The sequence below is a fragment of the Saccoglossus kowalevskii genome, chromosome 1 (assembly GCF_978046115.1).
Source record: "Saccoglossus kowalevskii chromosome 1, keSacKowa6.1, whole genome shotgun sequence".
In the NCBI taxonomy this organism is placed as follows: domain Eukaryota; kingdom Metazoa; phylum Hemichordata; class Enteropneusta; family Harrimaniidae; genus Saccoglossus; species Saccoglossus kowalevskii.
In genome coordinates, this window is record NC_140641.1 from 32,320,444 (window position 1) to 32,332,936 (window position 12,493).

A 12,493-nucleotide genomic window follows, 5' to 3' on the forward strand; every position below is an offset into this window, starting at 1 on the left:
ACTATTCACGTGTTATCTATTTCCAAGTCATGTTATCTAAACAAATGCGCAGTATACTAGATATAAATGTATCATGTATGTTGAAATTGGAAGGGATAGAGCTGAATAACAGAGAAGCCGAAATGGTGTCTCACTGTTCAATTGTCTATAATCATGCTTCGTGAATGTTCGTGTTTTCATTTTATTATTGACTTGATATACGGGCCAAGTTGACGCTGTCACTAAGAACCATCAGAGATGTAACAGCAACAAACAATTTTCTTTCATCGTTGGTGGCGCCCCATATCACTGTTAGATTAGGTATGTATGTTATACTTTCGTTTTTATATGACAGATTTTGTTTTTTCATCGCGTCTTGTTCTGCTGTAATTGAGAACAATACAATGAATGCTCTGATTATAATGCGTTATGTTACGATGTGATCCATTCAACAACATACATGTCTTTTTAGCTAGCATGTTATTTTAGCTAATCTCATTAATTTAATTCGGTAATTCAAGATGTCGCTAATTTAAAATAGAGTATATTCTCACAATGAAATTGTTGGCACTTTAGCTAAATTAAGATTCAGTTAATTGATACATTGAGTCAAATTCGCTAAAATGGTATGTAGCTATTTAAACATGTTTTACAGTATTCTGTTTACGTTGTAATCAAGTAAACACTGAATATGACACAATAAATATTTTCATCATAATGCGTTTATTTGTATCACAACGCAGTAACCCAACAAATTGTTCCCAAAAATTAATGGGGGTTTCTTTTTATTCTAAAACTGTCATAAAACATTACTTTTTAATTTTAGATTTTCCATGAGATTTTTTTTTCTTTCCTTCTTTTTCTAAAACACTGAAAAAACATAAAACCGATGAATTACATGTTATTAATATAGACGCTATATTGCCAGACATGCGTATTTATTACTGAAACTTAAACAATTCGCCGCACACTAAAACAGTATTATATATACTATGCTAGTGTGCATTGACAGATTGATTTAGTAGTACGTACTAGTATTTCAATACGCAAACACATTGATTTAATAGTACGTACCATTATTTCAATGCGCAAGCAAATCGATTTAACATTATGTAACAGTTTTTCAATACACATGCACAATGATATAATAGTATGTACCAGTAGTTCAATTCGCATGCATATTGATTTAATAGTACGTACAAGTATTTCAATGCGTATGCACATTGATTTACTTGTACGTACCAGCATTTAAAAACACATGAACATTGATTTAATAGTACGTCCCAGTAAATCAATGTGCATTGATTTAATAGTGCGTACCAGTAAATCAATGTGCACTGATTTAATAGTACATATCATTATTTCCAAACGCATGTACATTGATTTATTCGTACATACCATATTTTAATACACATGCACAATAAATTTAATAGTACGTACTAGTATTTCAATACGCATGGACACTGATTTAATAATAAGTACCAGCATTTCAATATGCAAACACATTGGTTTAATAGTACGTACCAGTAATTCGATGGACACCATGGACATTAAATTAAGATTGTGTAGATGCCAAAGATTAAATATGTCCATACCAGTGCCACTTATTCGGTAGCAGGGGAATGGGAACATTTGTTTCGGTAATTTTTCTACATGTCTCCCAGTAGCTTCCTTGCTAGCATCCAGTATGAACTGTACTCAGTTATTGTTGGGGAATTAAATTCACCTGATGACACACGGTAATTGTAGTTATAACGTACGTGATTTATTAGTAGCACACATCAATCGATAGATGCAGTAAAATATGTGGAAATGAACTAACTAACTAATCTGAGGTGGCTGTACAACGACGAAGAACCAAGACGACCGACTAACGACTGGCAACAAAGAACTGGTCACCTTTACTTTTAAAGGCTGGGGCTCATGGACCAGTTCACGTCGCCATAAAAGTCCTGCACAATTCACAGGTCATCCCCACAATTTAATGCGTAAAAAGCGGCGTTTTCGATAGCCGTGATGGCCAAAATGGCGCAATAGTAAAATTAGCCGTCAGTAAATCTCTAAAACAAACATTTGTGCGGCTTATGCTAGTCGCTTATATCTAAGCTTTCAGATGGTTTATAGATTGTTACAGTAGCATGCTCAGTAACGTCACGGCGTGTAGAAAATGTCTGAATCACAAACATTTAGCTCGTTTTCCCTGTTAATACGTTTAAATTATCCACATGCGGTTTTATATAGGCCATGCATTGCTATTATGGTCGTTGAAACTATCATAGACCTGTATTTTAAGGTCTATGAATCTATATATGGATTGCGTCACGTTATAAACAACAAGTAGACCTATAGCGGTGTGAAGTTTATTCGTTAATTCCTATTCAACTTTGTTATTATCATGTCTTTACAATAGATCCGTCATACAGCTCCATCTGTAGTATCAACAGTATTGTTTATGCCCACGATGATATTTTGTGTGTGATTTTTTTTTAATCTTCCAGGGAACTTATTTGAAAACTTGCCGTTTATTTATTTAAAAAATAACATATATGTAAACATTATGTATGTATATATTATGTTTTATTTGGCATTTTCTTGGGTATATACTTAATTATTTTTGGGAAAAACGAAAACTGTTGTAAACATTTAAATGATATATTAATCTATAATTGGATGCGATGCAATTTTAATATAACAAGTCATATTTTCGTGATCATTTCAAATTTGGGACGGTGAAAGTCACTGCGATCGATTCTCGTGCTTTCGTAAAAGTAAGTAGTCAACAATCGTCAAAATTGATCGGTGAATAATTTCTAAGGTTATTATTATTCTGTGGAAAATGCATGTCCATTTGACGTTTAATACGCAAAACTAGCACCTAAATACACGAGAAGTTAACGTATAGATGAAGTGATTGTGACGTCATCAATCGGTATCCATAGGCTCAATGGGAAACCAATTATCGAAATCATCTTTCTTGAAACTTCTAGGTCTTCGAGTCAGATATCTACAGCAGCTACACAGTCTCTGGCAACAAATTATTCTCGACAACGAAAGACGAGATCTCGTGTGTGGTCCTAGAGTAAAAAAAATCAGATTCGCTATATAGATGAATGGCAAAGAAATTTGTTTAAAGTTTCTGAGACTGTGATTGTACTCCGGTTACTTACTTGGCAGTAAAGGTTCTTCGTGTTCATCTTCAAATATGATTTCTTCATTCGATGTTTCAGTTGAGGATTGAGATGGGTTCCGTAGCAGAGACTTCACTACTTCCTTCCTTAGCCTGTCTTCGCCATTAGGTAACTCTTCATCACGCTGTTCGTTTTCAAATTTCACCTCGGAAAAACTTGTCGCGTTTTTCGATTCTTCGCTATAATTACTACCTTCGATTGATTCAGTTGATTGTTCTTCGTCTTGGAAGAAAAACACAAATATCAAGTCACAATTATTTACAATCTGCTCAAACTCTGTATCGAACTAGCATTCAAATTTTCTACATGTTCCCAGTGATTTGTTTTAGAGCCTGAGACGGTAAATTGTAAACTCTGCTGTCTTATTACTGGCGGTCCAATACGTCACAATAAATAACGTTCTGACAATGTCATCCCGTCTGCCATCTATGCACTGTTATTGGGAGGATATACTGCATTTTGACATAAAATCAGTGAAAACGTACAATGTCACGGATCTTATTATAACACTTACCATCCGAATTTGAGAATTTTTCATCACTGCTAATTCTCTCTTCATCTGGTGGCAGATTTTCATCCTTCATTTTTTCGATTTCCTAGATGAAATTATAATGAAATTACGAAATGAATTGTACTTTAATCATTAATACAACACCTTCAGCATGTGTTGTATGACTGGTATATGACAGGGCTTTATAAGTATATCTCATTAAAAAAGTTTGGGTCACCAGCCTGATTTTTTTAAAGAAAATGATGGATTATATTAAAATACACATAGTGGCTATTTTGTCAATATAACGCTTTTGCCATAGGTTTCGATGCAAGAGATATTATGCTATAGGCTGCAACATAGGGTGAACAAATACTATATTGTTAATGACGGGGCAATTATTCTGAATTATTTCAGAAATCTGGGTTTTAAAAGTGCTAAAAGCTGTAATTTTATTAGGACATTATTACATCAATGAATATTGTCATGAGATTTATGACCAACTTTCTCCAAAATTCACAGAAATGCAAATACCAATACCAAATATTTTGCAATAACTCCCGGGCAATATAAAAAGCTGCAGCCTAATTTTCCTGACAAAGATGGTTGTATATTACTGGGTATTTTGTGAGTATTAACAGGTTCCGATGGCAAAGATACTAGTACTATGACATATCTCAAAATCATACTGTGAATAATGGGGTACTTTTTATTGTCTTGTTTTATTTTAAAAACCTGGGATTTAAAAAGTGTCAAAAATAGGACAATTTTCTCAAAATACAATACTGTAACACACAAAAGAATTTGATGGTGCCATGAGACAATAGCTCTACCTTAACCGAAGTTATATTTCTATAAACAAGACATAAATGTCACAGTCCCCGTTATTTAATTATAAAATACTCATGTTAAAATAATACATGGAACATTTGCAAACAATTGAATTAATGTGTACTCTATGTGGGTGCAACTCCTCATAAAGTGATTTCCCTTAATCTGATAACTGAAAACTTTCATTGTACCCTGTCCAAAATCTCAGAGCACACAAGTGCAACCAAACTATGTCTCATAAATGCTCAAGAAACTGCATTCATAAATCTGAGTAAACCTTGATGTACTTTTAATAACAACTTCAATTCTTTAATATTAATTTAATATTACCATGACCTGGTTTTTTTTTTATTATCACCACTATAATTCCCATCAAAATGTAGCCCTGACACCCCTCAACATTTTCCACTGAGATTGGTAATGTTACGACCCATCTGTCACTGATTCAGATCAAGGTCATGACATCACTAAAACAATAGCATTACAATCTAAGCTAATCATTTATTATGAGTAGGGAGAGGGAATTTTGGATGCAAATCTTGAAAAAGACTCACTTTCACTCACTCATTTTCAGATCTGGAAAAAAAATTATGTTTTTCAAAAAAAAAAGTTTTTATTATTTTAAACAGTACATAATATGTAATAATAATTTTAAATTCATGAATATAAGGCATGCTGTAATTTCATAATTTTTGTGAATATTTTATGTAACACAAAGTGTTTTTGGTTTCTTAGTGACAGCTCTGTATTTTTGACATATAGTGCAAACTGAGTTTCTGTTTCTGAGTTTCATTTAGTTAGGTTCGAATACATTAGGTAAAACTTGTGAATCAGAAATCAGGACTTCATGAATCTGAATCTGAATTTAACAGAATCAATTATTCTGAAAATCTTGAAAAAGACCCACTTAGGATTTTCAGATCTGGAAAAAAAATTACGTGCATATGTAACACAGACTTGTTCATCAACCTGCCAAGTTTCATTGACATCTGCTGCAGAGTTTCTGAGAAAATGTGAGAGATAACTTGAAAATGAGAAAGAAAGTAAATCTAGTACTCCCCATTCAGGCTTCGCTTGAACGGGGACTGATAATACGCGAAAAGCACTGCTTACACATGAACCAACATTAAATATACTTACTTGAAATCTTCGAAAATAATCGTTCCTCTCTCTATTTCTGCCCAAAACGAGACACACTTTAGGAAGTAAGGTCTTCAAGTTAACCCAATCTGCACTTAAAGATTTACCAGATTTTACTAAGCACTCCTCCATGTTAAGAGCCTCGACCATGTGCGTTCTTGCTACATCGTATTTTTTCATGTTGAAGTAAATGTTCCCAACAAAGAAAATGCTACGGGCAGTATTAGGATGTGTCCCCAATAATTGCTTTCTATTATGCATAGCCCTCTCTGCATAAAATATAGCATCGTCATACCTGAAATGCAAAATATGTTGAAAGTATATTACTGATACATATTTGTTAGCTGTGCTTTATCTCACCCTGCATGATTAATTGATTAACGTGCCAATCTCCCAATTTTGAACTGTACTTCAATATGAGGTTTCTAGCTGCTGACGAGATCTCGTGACAATCAAATTTCGGAATTACATGATGACAAAGAACGCATTTCTGTCATTACTTACTGTGTAGTGGGGTTTTCTGCCATGATGCGCATGCATAGAACCATATCATGGCTATATACTACAATGGCTGTTCGTTCAGAATCACCACATTTTAATAAATATATAATTAAATTTTAAACAAACACCAAGAAAATAATGTCAGATTTAAGGATTTTTGTTTTTAAAAGCGTAACACGTGCATTCTTAGTGACGTGATACATAATACAATAAATTAACATGTTAAAACCGATACGATTGGCCAATGATAATATATATTCAAGATATACTACTGCGTTCTTACTCAGGCTCGAGTAGAAAATATTTATACCATACAATTGCATTTAAGTGCAAAAAGATATTATAGTATTTATATAATACTAGATGCAAAGACGCATATCAGAATAACGTAAACGAGGCAAGTTTAGTGATGTTTGGTCGGGCACGCACACGGCAAATACCGTGAACTTTTTTGACGTAACACTCGTACAGTTTATTCGTTGCTTCCGCTATTTCTAATTGTATACCATACAAATGTATTTGTTATTTCAAAATTAAATTAATAGTGAAGTAGTAACAATACAGTCTCCGAGGAGGAAGGACACCCTTACACTTCCATACCATGTTGATGTGGTTCCAAGTTTATTCGGGTAAATTGTCTATAGAAGAATTCTAACAAGGCAATGTGAATGTGTATTTTCCAACATATTTAAATAACTGCGTTGAGAGGAAAAAGCATGTGATATATCATAAAATGAAAAAGGTTGTTTTGGCAGTACAGTAGTAGTAATAGTTCAATGAAATACTACAAAACTTCAATAACCATGCGGTCTAGATTTACCTAATATGTGTATATGTGATTCAAATCTCAGCACGTCAACAAACGAATACTGCTATAAAATAATTTGCAATCGTTACCTTAGCATTTCAAAGTGACACATAGCGATATTCTTCAGTAAAACTTGGGTAGCCTCAAAACCACCAGTCTGTAAATCTCGTTCTAATTTCAAAGCTTCTTCGTAGAGTTTTATTGCTTTATTGTGTTTTTGGAGATACAGCCAGCCAGAAGCCATGTTCAAAATAATATCTGGTACATCGAGATGCTTCTTTGTTCCAGCAATCGACAATGCTTGTTCGGCAAATCCCAGCGCCCTGTACACTTTGCTTGGCAAAAACTCACAGCTCTGTGTGACTTCTCCAGTGGGTAGAACTTCTTCTATATCTTTGAAGGCTAGCCCTAGGTTAGTAGCAGCCAGGGAAGCCAGCGAGTTAATAGTGCTATAGTGATTTCCCAAGTACGTTTGTCTTAGTTTTAGAGCTTTTAACATCCACTTTTCCGCTTTTGCATAGTGCATCCTTTCATAATAAACATCACCTTTACATTGGTAACATGTTGCAAGACTAATTTGAACATTCGAGCTCTCAATGTCGGGCAGGTGCTCCAACATGTAACGGACTTCATTTAAGGCTGGCATCAACGTTGTGACTTTGTGCCCCATTTGAACAAGTTGCACAACTTCACGGCACCTCATTTCGGCGTACATTCTTGTGTTGCCTTCTTGCTTTGATGCATCAGCCCTTTTTCTGTAGTAAGACCGGCGCTCCTTGGCTGATACGAGAAGGCGTAATACCCTCTCCATACCCCTTACATCTTGAACATCTTCTTCAACTCCACTACGCTGTTTTAACAGTTCGATGAGATACAAGAAGTTCACGCGGTCGTCCTCTTTTTGACGCATTGCATCTGTGTGATCCTCATCAAACCGTTTGGAGATGTCCCCCATTTCGTCCATATAATAACGGACAAACCTCTTCTTGGCCTGTTCACACCAATCACGTACCTCCTTCTGTTGCTCTGCTTTTATTTCGTGTATGAACGTTCGCAACAGAAGGTGGAGATTGCTCCTCAAATACTTGGGATCAACCCCTTCCCGAATATCATCAGACTCTAGTAAATTTCTACTCTTCAAATTGCGGAGCTCACATTTCGTATCAAAGAGCTGTTTTTTTCTGTGACCCAGAATTGCCTTAGCTGCTTCTATAGTAAATGTTCCCGGGATCACAGAGAGCATGGTTATATTTTTTTTCTCTGGTTCTGGTAATTGATCAAATGTATCCATGAGGCAAATATCAATTCTTTCATCTCGAGCTAGACCGAAATGACAAAGAGTTTTCATTGTTTTGCTAAGTTTGCCAAATCGTTCTGATAATGCTTGAACCATCTCACTGACGGATATTCCTAGTTCCGGATCCTGAAGTCGACGAGCAATAACTTTAAGAGCTAAAGGGCACTTGCCGCAACTCCTTGCAAGTTTGTGGGCGTCGTCGTCATCGATTTTAACACGGCCGGCATGATATCTGATGATTTGAATCGCTTCATCTGACGTGAGGTCATCTTCCTCTAACGTTACAATTTGTACTGCGTCACATGACTTCATTTCGGTGTGACTTAGATTGGATCTAGTTGTAATTATAAATTTCACAAGCGGATTTTCGATTCTATTAAATGTGTCCAACATTTCTAGGAAAGGTTCGAGACATATGTTCGGTGCACTTGGAGATCCCGGCGCCAGTGGTCTGTCAACGCTATCAAGAACAATCACTGCTGGACCTGTAGATACAAATGATATGTTGGTAAAAAAAATAAACAGCAAAAATAGAATCGCCGATAGTGTGCAGTCAAGTTGTTGGGAATATATGTTTGTGTTTTTATTAATATTATTTATTTTTTTATTTAGCTTATGTGTGTAATTAAAATATACAAAATATTCATTCCCAGATTGGACATTATTCAAATAATATATGAATGACATGATATGCAAGATGTGGGTTTGCAAAGAGACAGTGAGATAAATATAAACAGTACAGTGTATGGGCCATGTAAATGCATCGATTATTCATTGGCTTGTATTGTTGCTATTTTTACTGATATTCGAAATCTGCTAAATTGTATTAAAGGGCGACAGTCGTCGCGCCGCGTCCTGTTCGATATGGGACTCATAGCGACGTATACAACGCGTGTAAAATACATTGTTTATTTACATGAAATTCGAACACGCGCTGCGCGACGAACACCGCACTTTAAGTGACAGGTGAACCTGTTAAATAACAAAAGAACTCATTGTTTCACTGACAAATTCGTGAATCTAAAACCGCAATATCGGATTAGTGAAATAGTAATGGTAATAGTAAATGCCAGTGACAATTTTACAGTAATGCGTAATGTAATTTTTATTTTATTTTTTGGTAAATGGTTAACGTGGAAACCGTCAGCGAAATGGTTAAGGGTCCTTTTTTAAATTGCTTGGTCTTTAGTCACGTGGTTACATTCACACTTTGTATGATCTACAGTAATCCTCTCATTGACACCTGTAAGAATCGCAAGGGCAACATAATCCCGAACTTGAATTTAAAAGCTGCCTCAAAAAATAGTGTAAGCAATCCAAACATTGAAATTCACACATGCACTTGGCCTGATTGCAAGTGAGTGATTACGACAATTATACACTACGACCTTGCTCCTATCAAATGTAGGTCAGCTTCACTTCCAATACTTCATGATTTGTTGCTATACCAACCATTTTATTGTTTATCACGGTGATCACAATAACAAATAGGAAGTGTTCTGAATATGACACGAAGTCATTTTACTAAATAATAGTGTCACTGATTGGTAATTGTTTACCATTACACTTATCAACTAGGGGTGTCGTATAAAATCGCATCTACACACTCATCGCTAGAGGGCGCATTTTTGTCAACAAACTAACACATTCTACGAAGCATACGATGTGGCTACAAATTTACTAACAGTATAGCGTTATTAATATTTCATTTTTGCGCATTTTACTTATTTTTCATTTTTTGTCATATTGGAGTGTCCTTTCTTACCTTGTTCATACTCCCGTATGTAATTGTATAATACGTGTGGATCGTAATCCTTTGTGTTTAGTCCAAGTTTACTGGCGATTGCAAAAAATATGCTTTCAATATGCATCAAACCCCTGAGTTCTACAAAATACGTATTGAAAGGATTCGGTCTTTGAAGACCTATCCTGAGACACACCTCCCTCGAAAGTCGTGTTTTACCCATTCCGGGAAATCCACTCACGCACACCATCTTGATATGGGGTCCACTGTTGATTGACTTGATAATCTTGTTTATTGTAACCTCCCGACCGATAAAGAGTCCTTCCCGGAGTGATGGCCAAGCTGATTTCTTTCTCATCACGTCGGATGTTTCCATGTAGCGTTTAACTTCGAGTTCTAGGTCATTGCGTTCAATTGCATCCATCAATACTCTTAGGTATTCTACGTCGCCCTCGCGTATTAGTTTGACTTCTTCCAGGGCGTCCAGTAGTTCGTATGACGTCTTGATTTTCCTGTATCTCACATCTCCAATGTCACCTTTCACGAATGTTTTCGCACGCTGAAGGTCATCGCGTACCTCTGATGTTACCATCGACTCGGCGATTTCAAAACATAACTGTCGGTATTGATCCACTCCGACTGCTGCCTTATCGACGTCCATGGTGGTTTTATTGGCAGTCGTATGCATAAGGCGAGAACACGACGACTGTGCTATTAAAAGCGAAAAAAATGCGTGTTTACGCACGTTCGACAAACCGTTGTTTCCGTACCTCGAGTCGTTGATTGACCTTCATTCAAACCTCGGCATACCAGTAGTAAACGACTCGCCAGTCTTTGATAACCTTTGACTCATTGTTACAATTACAAAAGCTATTTCCGGGTCAACATTTCCCACAATGCCGTGCGTGGTTGTTGTTGTGAAGTCATTACAGGTCTCATACCACCAATTAGATCTCCATAGACGACATTGTTAGCGTTTGGGTAAACAGACCTGCACACACAAGTCTAACAGCTGACGTACCGGTATTTGGAGTACGCCCTCATACATCGCGTTTCAGACAAAATATGGTGAAAGAAAACCCGTTGGTTAACAACAACCATAAGATTTCAAGTTGATAGGCTAATTGCTGGCATGAGACCATCATGAGAACTTCCTTTCCATGTCGGGATGAACAACGCGGATATTTCGCACAGCTGTCTATAAACACTTACCAATCTAGGCACAGAAAACAGTAGTATACACACCGACTTGGTTTAATACTTCTACGTGAAACAAATTAGATTCACTTTTCAGTTGCGGGGAACATAATTTTAAGCGAGGTCCAGGCAGTTTTATGACGGAAAGTTTTTTCGAAATTGATGATACAACTTGCATTTTCACGATATGCGTTAACACTTGCTAGATATAAAATGAAGACATTTATACTCAGGTTGTTGATCATGAGAACCAGATGTTGGTAATATGCTTTCCAATATCTGTTATTAGATACTAGTAGTGCATTAATCTGATATGCAATCTCGTTATTTTCAAAACGCTGGCCAGTATTTTTCTCGTAGTTTTGCTTAGATATATTACTGGATTTGTTGTGAGCGTTTGTATACTTGTATGCTTTATGGAGGTAGCGGTACAAAAAAAATCATTTTAAATTAGCAGATTTAGCCAAATCACGCAAAAATGACAATTTTGTTACAAAAATTGCAAGAAAAAAAAACATGGTTTGAGTGAACAATAATGAACAATAATAAAAAATGGTGGATATATAATGTTGGGAATCGTAGCTCAAAGAAACAATGTAAGCGTTTTAATAAATCAAATCATTTTAAGATCACAGGAACGGATGCACGAGTAGTTATTAAAAGAAACACAGCTAAACAATGGTGTCATCTTCATATTGCATTATTGGATATATGAGGAGAAATAATAATAATAACGTTCAAATTTAGTCACTCGTATTTAATTTTAATTTTAATTAACTGCTCGAATTACGGGAAACATAAAACGTTAAACAAAATAAAAAAATCTATGACGCCTGTAACTCGAAGTTCGTTAATAAAACTTTGAGTTACTAAACGTGGACGTTCAACAAAAACAGAAATTCATGATGTCGCCCGTAACTCGAACGTCTGTTAACTGTTAATCGATCATCGAGTAACAATTTGGACATGGTTTCTCAAAAGTGGGCGTGTTTTTTTTTAATATATGTTTTCGTAACTCGGTGTTCGTAACTCGATATCCGTAACGATTCAGTGTCTCGTTTTAGGGGTTTTAATATTATAAATAATGCCAAATGTTTGGCTTTAGCGCCCTCTAGCATTTGTGCGGAGTCATCTTTATTCTGGAATGTTCTAATTGAATAGAAGTTTGAGCCTCGCAAGACGTTATAGAATTTGCCTGTTATGTCTGATTTGAATAAGCATGAACCATTAATTTGACAGGAAGTGTTACAAGCTGTTTTAATTGCTGTCGTAATAGAGTTTTTATATTACCCTGTCAAATGCATTTATTGGTCCACTG

General features: G+C 35.7%; 1 protein-coding gene across 1 annotated transcript; it reads right to left on the bottom strand.

Annotated features, from left to right (window-relative positions):
* Nucleotides 1–1,722: 1,722 nt before the first annotated feature.
* LOC100377525 (uncharacterized) lies at nucleotides 1,723–10,823 on the bottom strand. Its single transcript, XM_085500896.1, has 6 exons — nucleotides 10,000–10,823; nucleotides 7,027–8,719; nucleotides 5,629–5,923; nucleotides 3,682–3,763; nucleotides 3,147–3,389; nucleotides 1,723–3,053 (listed from the first exon to the last, which is right to left on the bottom strand). The coding sequence occupies exons 1-6, from the start codon at nucleotides 10,664–10,666 to the stop codon at nucleotides 2,902–2,904; spliced, it is 3,132 nt and encodes a 1,043-aa protein (XP_085357022.1). The 5' UTR covers nucleotides 10,667–10,823; the 3' UTR covers nucleotides 1,723–2,901.
* Nucleotides 10,824–12,493: the final 1,670 nt, after the last annotated feature.

Excerpts from the sequence above, each read along its gene's own strand:
- LOC100377525 (XM_085500896.1), bottom strand. The coding sequence starts at position 10,666 with ATGCATACGACTGCCAATAAAACCACCATGGACGTCGATAAGGCAGCA. Across the intron at positions 5,924-7,026 it reads TGTCACTTTGAAATGCTAAG|GTATGACGATGCTATATTTT; the intron begins GTAACGATTGCA and ends TTTGCATTTCAG. Across the intron at positions 3,054-3,146 it reads CGAAGAACCTTTACTGCCAA|GACCACACACGAGATCTCGT; the intron begins GTAAGTAACCGG and ends TTTTTACTCTAG.